The following is a 21,249-nucleotide window of genomic DNA, read 5'->3' as shown; positions in this document are numbered from 1 at the left end:
TGTTTCTCTCTTCACAGATGCTGCTTGACCTGCTGAGTTTCTCCAGCATTTTCTCTTTTTATCTTAAAGGGGAGGGTTGATTTTGCTCCCCATCCACATCCTGCTCATTGCAGCCTTGAATCTCGGCCAGGAGAGACCTGTACATCAAATCTGCTGGTAAAAACAATGGAGACCCCCAGGGAAAGAGCTCAGAGTGCAGCCCCCACAGTCTCTTCTAAATAGATACAAGGAAGGGCAAATCAAAATGAACCTGCAAAGTGCTGCTCAGTACCCTAAACTCCTTCACACAGTGTAGAATCTCTCCAGAAGTCTCTCTCTCAGAATGCGTGATGCAAAAATGTCACCAACAAAAAAAGGCAGGAAGCAGTCGCCTTTAAATAGCGCTCCCCCAGTCCCTTCCTGACTGCAAAACGCTCCCCTCAACCTGTCGTTGCTAGTGGCAAGCGGTAAGGCAGGGGGCGCCACTCAATATCCGGTCCAGGGCGCTACCGGGGCGTTGCGCACTCGACTGACGTCACCATCAGCTGGCGCAGGTGATCGTGGCGGTCGCGTTTTTATCGCCGCCGCAAAATGTCTAATTAATTTCGAAGCGGCGCAAACATCGCCACGCCCGGGCACTAGTTGCTTTAGTGCCCCATTAGTGCCCTCTTAAGGCGCTAACGGGAAGCGCAAACAACTGAAATTTTCCCCCTCTGTATTTAATAAGTAAGTTGTAACAAAATATTCTGAAAGCTGCACATATATTTCTTGGTGTCTAAAAATGACTTGTGGTAATGAAGAATAGATTTAAATAAATTAATTTCCATCCTGCAGGCGTCACATTGTGATCATTGTTGTTGGTTGTTATTGCTATGCAATAGTCAGTCTGGTCACCAGAGAGTTATGGCAGCTGTTTAGACGTTTAAAATAATCCTCTCCCCTCTTCTCCCCATAACTGGGATTCTATCCCTTAATAAGCAGCGAAAGCCAAAGCCCTCAGGTGCCCAGGGATTCCAGCGCAGAGACAAGACCAGTTCCTAACAGCCTCGTCTCCTATACTGATTGCAGTGGCAACTACTGGAGAAAACTGGCTGGTTGCACAAAGATCAAGTTGAAAGCAGGAATTTCCCCTTCCCCAAAATGTAGGGCAAATTTAACAATCCGACACTTCCACTGGGGACCTATTCTCAAAGGCAGCACAGGCCAGGGATAATACTCCAACACTAACACCAATTCTCTGACCCATGCTCTCTTTAAACACAGCTCCTCAGTCGAAGTATGGGATCAGTGAATTTGCCCTTGTACTGTTTATGATTGTTACCTAGGTGGCAAAATTAAGCAAATTTAGCAATATTCAACAAATAGGCAAGTAGTTAAATGGAAACCATTTATTTAATTCCTTTAATTTTTTGATTACTGCATATATATTCAATTACTACAATACACTATTCATATCAAAGTTGGATTTCAAAAAGACCAAACTGATTCAGAACTAATAGCAAATCATTTTAATTGTCAATTGAAGGGCAACATGAATTGAAGCACATTGTATATGTAAAAAGCAAATTGAAAGCAAACAGCGAGTATAGTAATCCAGTGTTCCGGTTCACTGTGCATGCTTTCAAAGAATTAGTCAGAGGACATTCCAAAGCTGTGTAAATTCTTTTGAACTGGTGCTCCTCCAGTTGCCTTACCGTAACTTGCCTCAGTGAAGCATTAGATGAGTTTGATCAATTCAATATGAGGCAGCATGACCAGTTTGAAATTTTGGCATACTGATATTCACAATAAAAGACATGCAGGCAATAGAGATTTAGAAGAATTTCAGTAGGCACTGCAGTTTAGCCTAAGTGTATCGGAAGTTCAATTTACCTCACTCTAATACAAAAGCTATAGATAAACCTCTACAGCTAAATTACTGATCATAACCAGAAGCTTTCCTACCCCGCAGTCCTCTATAACTGGCACAGTAATGCAAAGGGCCTGAGCTACAAAGGGAAAAAGGACTAGATCATTCATTGTGTTAACTTGTGAACATGCACATAATTCCTTCATATGTAGATGGTGATTCTACAGTGCTGGACAGAAGTCAGAATGAGCTTGTGGAGTTAACAAAGGATAGGCAGGGGTTGGGCCTGGGAAAATAGGAGTTTCTTCCATCCCCTACACAGCTGTGCCTGTCAAAGGCACAGCATTGTGTGCCAAGTACCCGAGAGTGTAATACGAATACACACTAGATTTGAGTTCCATTGCCTGAGATTCATTGTCTCTCAGTGGATGCAAGTTCTATGAAGTACACTGCAGACAATAAACCCTTCAAATTGCAGTATCAGTAATTACTGTAAATGGTACAAAGATTTAAACAGGCAAAAACATAAATGCCAGATCTAATGTACATTCACGGTGAGTCAGGCAGGTAAGCTGTTTTAATGTGACAGGATACACCATGTAACACACAATGTATTATATAATACTTTTGATCTGTGCCCTGGCTCAGAGAAAGAAAATCCTCTCTTTCTGCATCTGTCTGTCATTCTTTCCTACTTTTTTTTCCTGTTTGTCTTCCATGTTTTTCTCCCCCTCTGTATAGTTATCAGATTATTTTTGTGGTATCTATCAGTCTATGAATTTTTCTTACTTTCCCATTGTTCAAATAAATCTTCCCTTCATTGGGTCTACTTTTCCTGTATCTCTCTCAATCTTTTGATATGGTTCACACACATGTTCCTTAATCAATGTACTTTCAATTTCTACCTCACCTTATTTTGAAACCCTTGGATACGCAGGAAGATGGCAAGTAGTATATACTGGTTTGGAATCTGTCAGTATGGTCCTGAAGAACTAAGTAGTACTGGGGTCTACCTATATTGGGGATGGCATTTCTGGGGTCTGTAAGTACTTGGGGGGTGAAGTCTGATAGTAATAGGGAAGGCCCAGGGTCTAAAGTGCTGGAGTCAGAAATATATGGAGTTTGATAGGACTGGGGCTGACTTTCAGGGGGTGCCAGCAATAGGTGACGGGGTGGAATATAGCAGCACTGTATGGAGAGGGGAGACCTGGGATCTGGAAGCACTAGGGGGTGCTGTGACAAAATTAAACATTTTTCTTATGATGCATCTTTCTTTGTCATGTTACAAATGACATTAAAAACCAGATTCAGTCATAGAAAATGGCCCAGCTTGTTTTGTTATGCCATAACTCCAGAATACAAATGGTCTGCATCAGGAATCGAAAGGAGTGGCTAAGCCATTCAATTCAAATATAAGCTTCTTGGCATATGTGTTTGACTGGCAGCTTCTTTTGAGTTTGAGTTTAAGAGACATATATTTAAATTTCCTTTGTCAGAGTCAAATATTAAAAAGTAGTTTAATTGAACAGCTTGTCCAAAGCCATCAGGAACAGGTAGGTAATCCAGAGAGACGCTAGACAGTCGAGCATCAAACCACAACATAAAGGTTAATAGTTAGGTACCTTGATGTCTAGTCTACATCGCGGTTTAGTGCAGCAGATGTGACACTTATTTTTTCTACCTTTCAAGGAGGTATAGTTAAGCCAGCAACTACTGTAACATTTATAGTGTGTCATTGCTTATGTTCATTTATCCATATACTGTTTAATAATTTAAGAAACTGTTCATTCGACTGCCTTCAGAAGTTGAGGAAGATCATGTGTCTGCATATGATACAATCAGTAAGCCGAATTACAGTAATTAGGGTTTTCTGTACAATGAGCTTGTTACAAATTATTTAGATATTTGGCAGCTAAATGCATACTCTGGGCTCTAGGGAGAGGGGGCTTCCCTAAAGAAGCAGTCTGAGATGCTGAACCCAAGGAGATTATCCAAAGTATAGAAACCTAAAACTGTAATGGGGAAGGGGGCCTTCTGTATATGCGAGCACATCTGCAGTATTTGTGAGTTCGCATCCAGATATACACCAAGTTTATATGCATGGCGATCAGTTTGAGTTGCATGAGAGGTCTGATCTGCAAGTGGAGCTATTTAGTGCCACCCACAGCTGACAGATGCAACTTGGGAGCTGGGATGTTCATGTGGGAAGACTGAGTCAATCAGAACTAAGTATAAGAAATGGCGTTAGTAAAATTAAGCATGACAGACAAGTGTGAGACAGGCTTGATGACACGAAAGTCTTAGTAGACAAGAATCACAGGACATAGTTAATATGATCAGTTAACCCTGTTCCCAGTACAAACGTGGATTTAGGTATAGATTTGCTAGTTTTTGCAACATAAAGGGCTGGATTTTGTCATTGGGGCGGGCTGGGGTCGTGTCATCCGCTTTCAGTGTTATCCACCCGATTCCAAATCGATGTGGGAGATTGATGCGATTTCCACATAATTGGGCAATTGAGTTCCAGCATGTGGGAACCCATGGCCCAATTCGTTGTTTCAGTCTGAAACTCGCCTCTGATGACGTCATCATTGCTGCTGCATTTAAGGTCTGCAAGACGCCTGGCTTCTTCTGCAGACTGCCAACCTTTTGGCCTTTACAGTGAGAGGGACCTGGAGGTAGAATGAGCAGCGGGAGACCAAAGTCTGCTCCCAGATTTGATGACGTTGCCCTGCAAGCTTTGGTGGAGGGAGCAAGAGCTAGTAAGGAGGTGCTCTTCCCTTCTTCAGGGAGGAAGAAGCCTCCCCAGCAGACGAAGGCTGTGTGGATCCAGGTGGCCCAGGAGGTCAACTCGTTGTCGATGATCCGCAGAACCTGGGTTCAGTGCAGGAAGAGGTTTCATGACCTTCTGCGCACTGGAAAAGTGAGTATGACTTTCCCATCACCTTCAATCTGATCCCCATTGCCTCTCCTCACCAGCACTCAGCTTTAGCAACCTCTTCCTCCACATCCCACTTTACACTGACATCCCTGCACCCTTACCCATTCCCTCTCTCTCTATGGTCACATTCACCTAACTATTCGACTATGCAGCCCTCACACTCCCTATTGCTGTGATGCTATGAAAACAACTTACAAAACACAGGGAGGGCCCTTGGTCTTGCCAACTCACTCCAGCTTTGTCTCCTTCTAACCATCAATGATATGGATTCTCTACACTCACTCCTTCATTCTCATTCAAACTCCACTTGTCTCCCTCATTGCAGGAAAAGAGAGCTCACAATAAGAGGGAAAGAGCGAGGACAGGAGGAGGGCCACCCGCAGTAGCCTACCTCACCCCTTGGGAGGAGGCGGTCATGGAGATCGTGGGACTCTAGGACGATGTGCAAGTGGGGGACAGACAGACGGGTGCATCAGAGAAAGCTGGTGACAGAATAGTTTTTCATCTCTCTCATTGACATTGCATGAGTCGCTGATAATGATTCTGAAGCTCTAACAGATGGACTTATGATCATCTGCAAGATGCGATGTGCATGTAACCTTGGCCTCACATCTCTGACTCTTTCCTTTACTCCCCCACAGGACCATCGCAAGCATCCGTCCCCACTATCCAGGAGGAACAGCCTAAGCCTCCAGACTCCTCAGAGGAAGCTGCAACCTCTGAGGGCGCAGCGTCAGCAGAATTCAGCGCACCCAGCACCAGCGCAGACACTCACACCTCGGTGGGACCATCGCGAGATAGAGTAGTGTTGTCACCTGGTGTATCACAGCTCACAAGTGAGCATCAGCAGATTGTGGAGACAGGGGCAGCAGTGGAGAGTCCTAGTCGGAGGGCGCAGGACTCTCCCAGCTCGGCTCAGCTGCATGTCGACCCTCTGTCTCTGGGTCCATCCAGAAGAACAGCGGTGCTGGAACTCCAGGAACAGGTGCAGGAGTCTCTGGCAGGTTTTGTCTCTAGGGTCGCTGCGAGTGTGGAGTGAATGGAGGAGTCCATCGCGAACATGAGCAGAGCCTTTGTGGAGTCATTGGCGCATGAATGCAGCACCACGGAAAGGATGGCAACCTCCGTGGAAAGGATGGCTACAGTAGAAGAAAGGATGGCTACAGCCATGGAGGAGCTAAGTCGCCAGAGTGTAGAAAACATGGTGAGTGTTCAGAATAGACTGACATCTCTGGAGGAGTGATGGTCAGCTATTGAACAGAGAAACCAGACCTTCATGGAAGTCCTTCCGAGTAGGACTGCCAATGCACATACGGGTGCCCATGGCCCCCCTGATGTGTAGCAAGGTGCTCTCAAGCCACTTGCAAGCGCTGAGGTGGACCTGACCCATGAGAGGGATGTTGGTGGCAGAGAACAAGGAAGTGGGGGCTCCTCTCCAAGCCCTCACACTTCCATGCCATTGCCAAGTCCTCGGTCAGAGCCCCACCAGAGTCCCCACCCAACTGAGATCGGCGTCCCAACCCCTGCACAGCCGCAGGAGCAGCAGACTGTTGCCGAGCCCTCACAGGTTCGCAACCCCAGAGGACGCCCGCCAAAGGTGTCAAGACAGGAGCAGCAAGAAAGTGAGCAAGGGGCCTCAACATCTGCTGAAGCCACAGGGGAAGCACGACGTAGGTGCACAAATAGTCACCAGGGTAGTCACTTGGGTGAAGTGTGTTTATTTTAAAAATGCCATCAGTTGGTTATTGTAAATAAAAATTCTGATGGCAACTGTTGCAGTTGTGGCGTGTGTCATTTCGCAAATGGGACTTCCACATTGAGGGCTTAGGATTACTTGCAATTGTCAGTATGATGGTCAGAGTGCTAGGAATCTGCTGGTTCTTGGCCATTGTCGATGCTCAGGTAAGAAGCTGCGAGGCAAAAGTGCTTGATTGGCTAGGCTAAGCAAATCTTGCCAAGATGAGTGCGTTCCTTGCATCCTGGGCAGCAATATTCTTGCGTACTGCTGCCGCTGGTTGATGGGCCTCTGCAAGATGTTCGTTTTCGCTCTCCTCCTCCTCTGAGGAGGATATGTGAGGAGCCACTTGGTCATCAGGAATCTGCAAGCCACGACGCTGTGCCATGTTGTGAAGTGCACAGCAGACCACGACGATTCTGGGGACCCTGGCTGCTGAGTACTGCAGGGCTCCACTTGATCTATCCAAGCATCTGAAGTGCATCTTCAGCATGCCGATAGTTTGCTCGATTACAGATCTGGTGGAAATGTGGCTGTAGTTGTAGCTCTTCTCAGTTTCGTTGGATGGGCTCCTCAACGGCGTCAGTAGCCACGTCTTCAGGGGATAGCCCTTGTCTTCAAGCAGCCATCCGTTAAGTTGGTCTGGCGGACTGAAGAGCGGAGGCACACTAGACTGGCGCAGTATGAAGGAGTCATGGCAACTGCCAGGGTACTTGGCACAAACATGCAAAATTTCCTTCTTGTGGTCACACACCAGCTGCACATCGAGGGAGTGGAAGCCCTTGCAGTTGACAAAAATACCTGGATTACGATGCCTTAAGGGCCACATGTGTGCAGTCAACGACGCCCTGCACCCTTGGAAAGCCTGCCAGATTAGCTAATCCAACCGCACGCGCCGTGACACTTGCTTGATCCTTGGAGAAATGGATGTGATTGTGCACGATGGCAAAGAGGGCATCGGTTACCTGCGTGATGCAAGTGTGTGCGGCCACTTGGGAGATGCCGCTGATGCCTGCTGCTGATCCCTGGAATGAGCCTGAAGCAAAAAAGTTGAGTGCGGTGGTGACTTTGATGGCCATTGGCCAGGAGGAGGAGGCTCCAAAAATATCCCCATCCTCAATGATGGTGGAGCTCAGCACGTGAGTGCAAAAGACAAGGCTGAAGCGTTTGCAACTATCTTCAGCCAGAAGTGCCGAGTGGATGATCCATCTCGGCCTCCTCCCGAGGTCCCCAGCATCACAGATGCCAGTCTTCAGCCCATTTAATTCACTCCACGTGATGTCAAGAAACGGCTGAAGACACTGGATACTGCAAAGGCTATGGGCCCTGACAACATTCCGGCAATAGTACTGAAGACTTGTGCTCCAGAACTAGCTGCGCCCCTAGCCAAGCTGTTCCAGTACAGCTACAACACTGGCATCTACCCGGCAATGTGGAAAATTGCCCAAGTATGTCCTGTCTACAAAAAGCAGGACAAATCCGACCCGGCCAATTACCGTCCCATCAGTCTACTCTCAATCATCAGCAAAGTGATGGAAGGTGTCGTCGACAGTGCTATCAAGTGGCACTTACTCAGCAATAACCTGCTAACTGACGCCCAGTTTGGGTTCCGCCAGGGCCACTCAGCTCCTGACCTCATTACAGCCTTGGTCCAAACACGGACAAAAGAGCTGAGCTCAAGAGGTGAGGTGAGAGTGACTGCCCTTGACATCAAGGCAGCATTTGATCGAGTGTGGCATCAAGGAGCCCTAGCAAAACTGAAGTCAATGGGAATCAAGGGGAAAATTCTCCATTGGTTGGAATCATACCTAGCACAAAGGAAGCTGGAGGTCATTCTTCTCAATCACATGACATCACTGCAGGAGTTCCTCAGGGCAGTGTCCTAGGCCCAACCATCTTCAGCTGTTTCATCAATGACCTTACCTCCATCATAAGGTCAGAAGTGGGGATGTTCGCTGATGATTGCACACTGCACACTGTTCAGCACCATTCGAGACTCGTCAGATACTGACGCAGTCCGTGTCCATATGCAGCAAGACCTGGACAACATTCAGACTTGGGCTGACAAGTGGCAAGTAACATTCGCACCACACAAGTGCCAGGCAATGACCATCTCCAACAAGCGAGACTCTAACCATCTCCCCTTGACATTCAATGGCATTACCATCGCTGAATCCCCCACTATCAACATCCTGGGGGTTACCATTGATCAGAAACTGAGCTGGACCAGCCATATAAATACTGTGGCTACAAGAGCAGGCCAGAGGCTGGGAATTCTGCGGCGAGTGTGTCACCTCCTGACTCCCCAAAGCCTTTCCACCATCTACAAGGCACAAGTCAGGAGTGTGATGGAATACTCTCCACTTGCCTGGATGAGTGCAGCTCCAACAACACTCAAGAAGCTCGACACCATTCAGGATAAAGCAGCCCGCTTGATTGGCACTCCATCCACCACCTTCAACATTCACTCCCTCCACCACTGGCGCTGCAGTGTTTACCATCTACAAGATGCACTGCAGCAACTCGCCAAAGCTCCTTCAACAGCACCTTCCAAACCCGCGACCTCTACCACTTAGAAGGACAAGAGCAGCAGACGCATGGGAACATCACCACCTACAAGTTCCCCATCAAGCCACACACCATCCTGACTTGGACCTGTATCGCCGTTCCTTCACTGTCGCTGGGCCAAAATCCTGGAACTCCCTTCCTAACAGCATTGTGGGTGTACCTACACCATATGGACTGCAGCGGTTCGAGAAGGCGGCTCACCACCATCTTCTCAAGGGCAATTAGGGATGGGCACTAAATGCAGGCCTAGCCAGCCAGCGACGCCCACATCCCATCAATGAATTAAAAATAAAAAGGGGTGTCCACCTGCTCTTCTGGACTCCAGGTCTTGCTGCAGCATTGCGCAGATCTCACCCACTACCTCTCGCGCAAGTCGGAGCCGCCTTTGGCACTGCTGCTGACTCATGTTGAGGTAGCTGATCCTCTGTCTGTAGACCCTGTTTGGGGGGTATCTCCTGCGCCGATGGGCTTCCATGGGCTGGCGCCTTCTGGCCTGTGCAGCTTCAGGTGGGTGAGCAGCAGCTTGGCGCTCCTGTTGTTGCCGCTGCTGTTGTTTATGGTTTTGCTGCTGCCGCGGCTGGTCTTCATCCGAATCGGATGTCCAGGAGGAAAGAAAATAAAAGGTTCCCATGCTTCTGGTAGATGCCTCAGTTGAGGAAGCGCACAGTCAACGTGGTGAGAGGGGTTTCCCAGGAGGTCACACTGGAGATGGGTGTCAGGCTCCAAACTTCCACAGCTATGGTTATGCCTGCTAAAAGTTCCCCCAGACCTGAGACAACAAAGTCCTGCCACCTGCAAATGATGACTGATCAAATCTCCTATTTAATGGTGGAGCTGCAGCTGATAGTCAGCAATCCAATTGTGCTCCCGCCAGGTTTCACCGTCGTGTTTCAGAGGAGACGTGAATCACATGGGAAACGCCTCTCAAAATGGGCTTATAGAGGCAATTCAGTGGTTGTTAAGGGCCTTGGAGGCGGGACGGAGACAGTATCAGAAACCACGCATTTGGGAAAATTGCTTGGAGGCGGGATCAGGCCCGCCCGCCACTTTTTGCAATTTTAACACCCCACACGCCTCCATTCCCGCCTCCTCAGGCCTGGCAAAATCCAGCCCAAAGTTTGCAATACTGAAAGGCTCTTCAGATCACTGTCGCTAGTCTCATTTAGAAATCAGGAATTCACCTATGCCACCATAAACTCCAGGGCAATGAACAAATGGAACTTCTAACAGCTGCAATATCAACACTGTTGTATACGTTTGTTAAATGGTAGGCATGCACACAAGTAAGCCAATTTGGTTCCTAATCTTGCCCAGTGTATCTCAGACCTCACTCAACACCATACATCACTGTTATGAATAGACCAAGGTAAATCAGTTTTCTTATAATTATGTATTGTAAATTGAGTATTTGCTTACATGTCTGAGGAAGCAGTGGCTGGCACGTAGTGGGTGGTTAACACAACTTTCCAGTTCTTTCAGGAAATACTGGCTGTGGAAGTTGTAAAGCTTCTCTAGGTTTCCAAAAATAACGCTGCGTTTTCCTCGCAGATCCTGAGGAAGGTCAAAACGTTCCATCTCTGGGTAGTAATTATCAATGATGTACCGGAGAGATTTCACATACTCACGTTCTGTTGTGACCATCTCCTCAATAATGTGTCTCAGTTTACTGTAATGAGGAAAACATATTTTGGGCATTATGAAGCATATTTCACAAAGTGTAGCAGCAAATATATTAATTAACTCTTGGGAAATCATACTCCTTAAAAATATTAATGGTATACAAAAAAATTACTAACGAAATAGCCACACTTTTGTTGGGGATAGTGAGAGGGCAGGGACAGCAGCTCTGCTTCTTTTGCTTTTAACAACATTCTGATTACCTGATTTGGATTCAGAGAACCATTAAATTTGTACTCTCTACTCAACTCCAAGTTACTTAATTGAAATTGAAATTGTGCAAAGAACACTTCCCAATGAAAATTTGTTGTTTAATCTGAATATATTAATTGAAATTATTGGTTAGTTTGAATTCCTATTACAAATGGTTTATGACCAGTGAAATCTGCTACTTAATTCAAATTCAACTTGGTTTAAGCAGACCAGGGCAGTGAATCTTCCTGGGTTACCTGATCTCATCTTGCTGGTAAAGGCAAATGAATTCACTGAAAAATTTGGAACCAACCCTGATTCAGCATCAAAAATCAGATGCTGCAAGACCATGCAATCACGTCCACATCTGGGAGGGATAAGCCATATTCCCAGAGAAAAATAGACAACTGGACGCTTGATAAAATTCCTGACATTTCCTCTCATTATAACCCCAAAGACATCTTTAACACTTAGAAAACTGGCCTTTTAAAAAAAATAAGTTGAATGCAAGCAGAATCATCGAATCTTATAGCACAGGAGGCCATTCGGCTTTCATTAGCAAAAAAATGGCTAGGTGAGGAAAAAAAGTTAAGCAGCGAATTACATTCATAGTTTAAGCTAGCAAAAAGCTGCTGCTGATTGGAAATCTTCCCACAAAAAATGTTTTTGTAACATACAGAAATAACAAAAAGTGGTGGTGTTCTTTCTGAGGGGTGGCTGTGTCACTTCAACCAAAGCATGGCATTATAAAGCAGAAAAATCACCTTCATAGTTGACAATGGTGGGGCTCATGTAAATCCGACAAAGCAAATATAACATTTGTAATTCAGCCAATTGATATTGGTGTGATTTATGCTATGAAACAGCACAAGAAATGTTTGGTCTGAAAAGTGACTGCCACGTACAATGCTGGTGTGTCACTGTTATTGGATGTTCTGAAGGTAAGCTACATGATCCATTCATCATGGGAGGAGCTGAAAGCAGAATTCACTGATTTTGGCACTGAAAATTCATCCCACCAGCAGAGGATGCAGCTGGATCCGACAGTCAAGGATCTCACACAGATGGTCGACACTGCAGCAAACCTTTTTAAGCACATAGGTTCTCTATTGTGACTGTGAGCAGACATGAGTTTTGAATTGATTGTTGATATTGATAAAGAAGTCCTGATTGATAAAGAAGTCCTGATTGCTAACTAACACAGAAAATGTTGACCTTGTGCTCTCCTGTAAAGCACCATGGGATGTTTTACTATGCTGACAGCGCTATATAAATGCAAATAGTTGTTGTTGTTGAGGATGCTCCTGCTAGTGGGAGTGAGAGTAAGGAATAGGTTCAAGCGAGTGGATCCAGCGAGCAGACTGAAGTAGAGGAATTAGCCCCCACCATGGTGTGCAATTCTGTGCGATTGCTGAGGAATGGCCAACAACTAAGCTAGATGTCCCGATGGAACTTTTTTTGGCACTAAAACGAATTGACATTTTCTGGATTACGGTGTCGTCATCAAGAAGCAAATCATAATCACAATATTTTGCAAAATGACTGAACTTTGTATTGCACAGTTTGTACAGTGTTGGTTTCAATTATGTGCATTTCAATAGTGACTTTGATGTTTTATGGTGTTTTTAGTATTCCCGTCATATTTTAGTATGTTGCTTCATTAAGGTTGCTTAATTCAAATGTTTTTGGTGAAAGATTAAGTGAAATGTACATATTTTATTTTACTTCACAATTCCCTCATGCATTTCCTTTATATATTTTTAATCATTTTCTAACAGTTAAATATGTTAAATACTAAAGTTTTCTCTATTGTAGTATGATCAATGCAGTTTAAAAATTAATTATTTGTGTTAATTTTATTAGTAAGACTGTTGAATATTTTGTCAATTTAGTTATTTTGATTTCTATTATCCATTTGTCACCAGGGACTCTGAACCTAACAAGCCACGATACCAGGCTAATCAACAAGTCGCAGGTGTCCTTAAGCATCTGCTTCACTTCTAAAAATTGCATACAATACTGTACATTACAATAACCCTAAAAGGTAACAGATCTCATCTCATACATTTATTATTGCCATTTTGATTTGTTTTTCATCACTCAATCCCAACACTTTTAAAAAAAAAAACAGAAAATACAGTAAGAGAACAAAGCTGGCTTCTTTTCAAAACACCTGCATCAACAGTAGAAGAGAGCGCAATCTTGAGCAAGAAACAGTTATGTTTTTATTTTAGTCTAGAAACTTGACATTCCAGAATGAGTAAAGCGAGTCAATGCTAACTAAGATCAAATACAACTTACTGTGGCATAGTTGGTACAAGTCAGCCAGAGTTAGCTCTTTTTGTGAACGTCAGCATCACTGAATTGGAAGCGCAAGTTGCCTCAATGGAAGCAGTGGAAGTTGAATGCTACCACAAGACAAACATTTTGGACTTCAGAGTTGAGGTTTCCAAAGACGCACAAACCTTCTGGCTATACTCCCAACTCTCCAGACCTCTGCTTTAGCCTTAGCAGTGACACAGAGAATGTTTCTTTATCAGTGGCTCTAAGTAAAAAAAAAAAATGTACCTCTGTACTTTATGATTCCCTCTCATCATTAATTGGTTGCAGTGTCCACAAGGGAAGATGATTCAATGGCAGTTGGGGGAAAAAAATCATGTTTGGACAAAAAACACAAAATATTTGATGCCAATGTCCACAGCAGCAAATACCTTGCTGAAAGACTAAGGGCTTTGTCACTTTGTACTGATGAAAAAATATGGGTTATGGCAAAGAAAAGATTTTTTTAAAAACCCAGTAAAACAAGTATTCACTAGTACCAAAACTTGAAAACAATAATGTGGGGGAAAATTATTTAAACTGCAATCAACGTAGAATTGAAAACTGAGCAAGTCCTTTGCCAACAGAAAAAGAAACTGAAACATCACCTCAGAGAAGGGCACATCTTGTATGCATGGGAAGGAAAAGCTACACGGATGACATCCCAGTCATCATGTCAATATGTTCAAGGGCCAATATCCTAGTGATTAAGCTAGACTTTTAAACAAGCCTTCATCCGACTCAGTGTGCATGCTAGACTGCCAGAAGGGGAGAGTTTGGATTACAACCTTAAATATTCCCTGTAGGGTGGTATAAGCCATTAAATATTTAAATTCAGCATCAGGAATTTTCCCATTTCCACCAGAAATCAGAGTTCCTCTGAGTGCCAAAGGTGAGCACATACATCTGACCCAGATGTCAGTGGGGAAAACAGGGTTGGAGTCTTGCCCTGTGAAGGACAAGACCCAGCTGTTTTAGATATATGTATGCAAAAACAAAAATGACTAAGTACTCAGGAGTAAATGCTCATCTTTGGTGCTCCTGATGCAGAACCTTGCACACCAGGACCGCATATTTTGTGTGCAGCCCGATTTGCAGACCCCCAACACTCTGACAATGCAAATGGCCCATAGCACCCTGCATACCCTTGCCACCGATTCCATCCCCTGTCCCAGCCACTGTCTCAGGCTTAACCAGACTGTACAACCTTGGTGTTCTAGTCGACCCCGAGCTGAACTTCAAACACCACAAAGACGACCTACTCCTACCTCCATAACAGCACCCGCCTTGCACCTACCTCAGCTCATGTGCTGCTGAAACCCTAATCGATGCCGTTATCACCTCCAACATTGACTATTCCAATGGTCATCTGGAAGGCTTCTCGTCTTCCGTCCTTTGTAAACTTCAGCTCATGCAAAACTCTGCTGTCCATACCCTATGCCGCAACAAGTCCTGCTTACCAATCACCTCTGTCCTCGCTGACCTACATTAGCACCCGGTCTCCCAAACCGTCAATTTAAAATTCTCATTCTTATGTTTATATCCTTTCAAAGCATTGTCTCTCCCTCTTTTTGTAACCTCCTCCAGCACTGCAATTCCTCCCCTCGAACTCTATTCCTCTGACTAAGGCGTCTTGTACATCATCATAGACAGCTGTGCCTTCAGCTGCCTAGGTCGCATGCTCCGGAGTTACATAGCAACAGGAGTACACCATTCAGCCCCTCTAGCCTGTTCAGTTACTCAATGAGATCATGGCTGATCTGTATCCAAACTCCATTCACCCACCTTGGCTCCATATCCCTTAATACCCTTGGCTAGCAAAAATCTATCGATCTTAAATTTAAAATTATTAACTGAGCTAGTGGGAGAGAGTTCCACACTTCTACCACCCTTTGCATGAAGAAGTGTTCCCTAACTTTTCTCTCCTGAATGGTCTGGTTTTGATTTAAAGGTTATGAAAATGTTTCTCTATCTACCCTATTAATTCCTTTCAAAATCTGAAAAACCTCAATCAAATCACCCCTTAACCTTCTATATCCCAGGGAATACAAACCTAGTTTATGTAATCTCTCCTCATAATTTAACCCTTGGAGCCCTGGTAACATTCTGGTGAATCTGCACTGCACTCCTTCCAATGCTAATATATCCTTTCCCAGGTGCGGTGCCCAGAACTGTACATAGTACTCCAGATGTGATCTAACCAGAGCTTTGTATAGCTGTAGCAAAACTTCCCCCCTTTATATTCTAGCCCTCTAGATATAAAAGCTAACATTCCATTAGTCTTTTTGATTATTTTTTGTACCGGACTATTACATTTTAGTGATCTGTGTACATCGATCCCTAAATCTCTTTGGATCTCCACAGTTCTGAGCTTTTCACTATTTAAAAAATACTTGGATCTACCTTTCTCAGATCCAAAATGGATTACCTCACACTTACGTGCACTGAACTCCACCTGCCACAGTTTTGCCCACTCACTTAATTTATCAATGTCTCTTTGTAATTTTATGCAATCAACATCACTAAAAACAGATTATCTGGTCATTATCACATTGCTGTTTATGGGAGCTTGCTGTGCGCAAATTGGCTGCCGCGTTTTCTACATTTCAACAGTGACTACACTTCAAAAGTACTTAATTAGCTGTAAAGTGCTTTGGGATGTCCTGGGTCGTGAAAGGCACTATATAAATGCAGCACTTCCTTTCTTTTTCCCGTCTACACTATTTACTATGCCACAAATCTTTGTGTCATAGGCAAACTTGGATATATGGCTCTCTATTGTGTTATCCAAGTCATTAAAAAATATAATGAATAATTGAGGTCCAAGCACAGACCCTTGTGGGACACAACTAGTCATTTCCTTCCAATTCGAGTACATACCCATTATCCCCACTTTCTGATTTCTACCGCCTAACCAATCTCCTAACCTGGCCAATAATTTGCCATCAATTCCATGAGCTTTATTTTTAGCTAACAGAAACTTCTGAAAGTCAATATAAACTGCCTACATAGACATCCCTTGTCTACTACTTTAGTTATTCCCTCAAAAAATTCTCTACGGTTCGTTAAACATGAACTACCCTTTACAAATCCATGGTGGCTTTCTCTGATCAGCTCAAATTTCTTAAAGTACTCAGTCACTCGGGCCTTAATTATAGATCCCAGTAACTTCCCCACAACAGATGTTAGACTAACAGGTCTATAATTTCCTGGTTTCTCTCTCTCACCTTTCTTAAATGATGCAGTTACATTTGGAATTTTCCAATCTAAAGGGACAATTCCTGAATCAAGATGACTTTAGAAGATTATGACTAAAGCATCTGCAATTTACTCACCTATTTCCTTTAAAACCCAGGGGTGGAAAGCATCAGGTCCTGGGGATCTGTCAGTCTTTAGTACCATTATTTTATCTAATACTGTTTCCTTGCTTACATTAACTTTAGTGAGTTCCAGTCCTTGATTCATTATTAGTTTCCCTGGAATGTCAAATATATTATCCTCTTCCTCTACTGTGAAGACTGACACAAATTTCTTATTTTCATTTGCAATATTACTTACATCTGTTTTTAAAGAGCCCACATTACCTTTGACGACCCTTTCTCTTCTAATTTTTTGATGAAGAAACAAGGAGGATTGATGAAGGGAATGCAATGGACGTTGTCTACATGGATTTTTGGAAGGCGTTTGACAAAGTACCACATCGAAGGCTGGTTAACAAAATTGAGGCTCATGGAATAGGCAGCTTGGATAAGGAATTGGCTTAAGGACAGAAAACATCAAGTTGTGGTAAATGGCTGTTTTTCAGACTGGAGGATGGTAGACAGTGGTTTTCCCCAAGGGTCAGTGCTGGGGCCACTGCTTTTTTTGATATATATAAATGACCTGGATATTGGAATACAGAGTAGAATTTCTAAATTTGCCGATGACACCAAACTTGGAGGTGTGGCAAACAGAATGGACTGATGGAATTTTTTAAAAATTTATTTTATTTATTCGTTCCTGGGATGTGCCCATCCCTAATTGCCCTCGAGCTGCCTTCTTGAACTGTGTGGTGAAGGTACACAGTGCTGACTTTGTAGTAGCGGTTTGGCACAACTGAGTGGCTTGCTAGGCCATTTCAGAGGGCAGTTAAGAGTCAACCACATTGCTTTGGGTCTGGAGTCACATATAGGCCAGACCAGGTAAGGACGACAGATTTCCTTCCCTAAAGGACATTAGTGAACCAGTTGGGTTTTTACGACAATCCGGTAGTTTCATTCACCATTACTGATACTAGCTTTTTTTTTTTAAATTCCAGATTTATTTAATTGAATTTAAATTCCCCAGCTGCCATGAGGATTTGAACTCGCATCTCCGGATCATTAGTCCAGGCCTCTCGATTACTAGTCCAGTAACATAACCACTATGCTACCGTACCCCCCCTCAGAGAGGTGTGAGGTGATGCATTTTGGCAGAAGGAACAGGGAGAGGCAATATACACTTAATGGCACAGTTTTAAAGAGTGTGCAGGGACAGAGGGACCTGGGAGTTAATGTGCATAGGTCCCTGAAGGTGGCAGGACATACTGAGAGAGTGGTTAACAAAGCACATGGGATCTTGGGCTTCATAAATAGAGGTATTGAGTATAAAAGTAGAGAAGTTATGCTGAATCTTTAGAAAGCACGGGTTAGGCCAGAACTGGAGTTTTGCGTCCAGTTCGGGTCACCACACTTTAGGAAGGATGTGAAGGCCCTTGAGAGGGTGCAGAGGAGATTTACCAGAATGGTTCCGGGGATGGGGGATCTTAGCTACAAGGACAGGTTGGAGAAGCTGGATTTGTTTTCATTTGGTCAAAGGAAGTTGAGGGGTGATTTGATAGAGGTGTACAAGATTATGATGGGTTTGGATAGGCTAGATGGGGAAAGGCTGTTCCCACTAGTTGATGGTACAAGGACTAGGGGGTCACAGATTTAAGGTTTTGGGCAAGAGATACAGGGTGGATGTGAGGGAAAACTTTTTTATACAGCGAGTGGTGATGACCTAGAATTCGCTGCCGACAGAAGTGTTGGATGCCGAAACACTCAATGTTTTCAAGGGGAGACTGGATAGGCACTTGAGGGAAATAAACTTGCTGGGTTACGAGGATAGAGCGGGGAAATGGGACTGACTGGATTGCTCTACAGACAGCCGACATGGACTCGATGGGCTGAATGCCCTCCGTCTGTGCTGTTATGACTCTTCTATGACTAATATAATTGTAAACATCCTGCGTGCGGATGCCTCCGATCGGGAAAAATCTATGCACTTACCTGCTGGCTCCATAGGTCCCGAGACTACCGATCCTGGGCCTCTCCTGGTCCACGTGCGCAGAGGCCCAGTTATCTCAGGGGCGCAGGCGGTTCGCAAGCGTCCCTGGGATCACGTGGGCCATGGGGAACCAATCAAAGAAGGGAATCCCCCTTCACACTTTTGACAGGTCTCTACACATAGATCTGTCAAAAGTATGAATGAGGATCACTCAAAAAAGTTAAACATTAAATAAATTTTAAAAAAATCACGTATTTAAAATTAGATTAAATTAAATATTTTAAAAAATTTAATTAAAAAAAAATTAAAGCTTTTTACGGGGCTCCAGAGTGTTTTCTTATCCACTGTTTAACACAAATTTCATTTTTTAAAGCACCTAATGAAGCAGGATGTATCCGATGGCTTCAAACATAGCTGTATTAAATGCTTTGCTGAGATTGTGGCACAATGACACAAACTTCCCAGTTATTCAGTTGACATACTTTAGTAACTTGTATAGTTAACGTTTAAGATATTTACTTATGGTTTAAACTACAACAGACAGATTTTCCATCAACAAAATGTAAATATATAAATGCATATCTCTGAAAAGGTTATAGCTAACATACTATTTTGGTATTTAATGACCATGACACTTAAGCAGCTGAAAACTTTCAGAGCCAAGTTCAATAAAGTACAATATCTATGTACCTTAAAGTGTTTCCTTATTAGTTGATGCAAGACAATTTGTCTACTTTAGCAAAGTGACACAACTTCAATACAGTAAACTTCTGAGTATTGGCATTGCTACTCTGGTTTTGAATTTCCATTGACCCTTAAGCACAATAAAACATTTAGTCACACTTTAAGCCTGGGAAGAAGGTGACATCACATTTCTGCCATTTACTGGTGCCAGCCTCATAAATTGGTAGTGAATAAGAAGCAAAAGGTTTCCTGCTGAGAACAATTCAATTAGGTTTTATTTTTCCAAATTATTTGTCTTGACCCATGCTGGAAACTCTCCCACAAGCTCTGTGTTCAACCTCTTCATTATTCACTACCCTGATTTGTTTTTACAATGAATCTGACGGGTAAGCATTGACTGAACTTCCAAATATTCACTTATCGCTGGGAAACAAGCCAATTCATTTTCAACTTTTATATCACAGGAAAATATATTAAATTAAAACTAAAAACATTCGTTTTAAATCGGTATGGTGTGCTGTGCCAGTTCCCTTTTAACATGCATAGTGTCATTTACACATTTTCCCGCAGAAATATGCATCCTTTGTTTTGTATTGTTTCATCCTGAGCATTAACTGATGATTGCAATAGCAAAATACTGCGGATGCTGGAAATCTGAACTAACAGAAAATGCTGGAAATACTCAGCAGGCCAGGCAGCAACACATCTTCCCCTCACCTCCCCTTTCAGCATTCCGTAGGGACCGCTCCCTCCGCGACACCCTGGTCCACTCCTCAATCACCCCGAACAGCCCTTCCCCTTCACCTGGCACCTTCCCGTGCAGGCGGAGATACAACACATGCTCTTTTACCTCCTCCCTTCCCACTGTCCAGGGCCCCAAACACCCCTTTCCAGGCGAAACAGCGATTTCCTTGTACTTCTTGCAATTTAATATACTGTATTCGCTGCTCCCGATGCGGTCTCCTCTACATTGGGGTGACCAAACGCAGATTGGGCGACCGCTTTGCGGAACACCTCCGTTCAGTCCGTAAGGGTGACCCTGAGCTTCCGGTCGCCTGTCACTTTAATTCTCCGCTTCACTCCCACTCTGATCTCTCTGTCCTCGGCCTATTACATTGTTCCAATGAAGCTCAACGTAAGCTCGAGGAACAGCACCTCATCTTTCGATTAGGCACTTTACAGCCTTCCGGACTCAACATCGAGTTCAACAATTTCAGATAATAAACCCTGCCCCAATTTTTCATGCTGTATGATTTTTGCCATTCCCATTTGCAACATTTTATTTTTCCTGCCTCTTACATAAGCACAATATATTCTTTCAATTCCTTCCTCCCCTCCTAACACCACCCCTGTCTCTGCACCTGCTTAGTATCCGTTACATTGCCAGCTTTTTCCAGTTCTGATGAAGGGTCCCAGACCTGAAACGTTAACTCTGTTTCTCTCTCCACGGATGCTGCCTGGCCTGCTGAGTATTTCCAGCATTTTCTGTTGTTATTAACTGATGGTTTATTGATTGTATTGCTTGCAATATTGCATACGACAGCATGTGTTCAGCTACCAATCTCAGCTAGGGCACTATTGAGGGTGCTACAATTAGCCTCAGTATCCCAGGGAAGGGGGAGGGGATAAATGGCAGTGTTCCCACTCCTAATTGATTTTAAAAAAAGGTTGGGTACAACTAATAAAAAAGGTACTGATTGAGAAAGTTGCTGCAGCAAGAATAAGAGTTCTCCGAATATTAAGCGGTCACTGTGAAACAAAGGCCAATATTCAGAACAAGTGCACGCTTTCCATAAATATTTTTCCCCCCAAAATCAAAATTGAACATTTTACAAGTCCCCATCTTAGTAGTTTCTTATAAGGGGGGGGGGGTCATTTACAAAAGTACTTTTTTTTTAAAAACATAAGTGACAAATTTGAGAAACATCTGCTGCTGGCTGCATAGTAAAGAAGTTTACATTTAAGTTAAAATTTTCCCAACTGAGCGTGCATGTGTCTATATATTATATGCCTTTGGAT

The 21,249-nt window shown here is 43.9% G+C and overlaps 1 protein-coding gene across 6 annotated transcripts in view; it reads right to left on the bottom strand.

Moving 5' to 3' along the window:
• The window catches only part of plekhg4 (pleckstrin homology and RhoGEF domain containing G4), a 318,289-nt gene that overhangs the window by 46,854 nt on the left and 250,186 nt on the right, over positions 1 to 21,249 (bottom strand). For all 6 annotated transcript variants that reach the window (XM_085991271.1, XM_085991272.1, XM_085991274.1 and 3 more), the window contains one exon: positions 10,489 to 10,738. In XM_085991271.1, coding sequence (XP_085847397.1) covers positions 10,489 to 10,738 — 250 coding nt within the window. The remainder of the gene's footprint in view (positions 1 to 10,488; positions 10,739 to 21,249) is intronic.

This window comes from Somniosus microcephalus, chromosome 6 (assembly GCF_052327205.1).
Source record: "Somniosus microcephalus isolate GS21.2 chromosome 6, FLI_Smic_1.0, whole genome shotgun sequence".
In the NCBI taxonomy this organism is placed as follows: Eukaryota; Metazoa; Chordata; class Chondrichthyes; order Squaliformes; family Somniosidae; genus Somniosus; species Somniosus microcephalus.
Note: the sequence above shows the minus strand (reverse complement) of the source record. Positions and strands in the feature narration are given on the sequence as shown.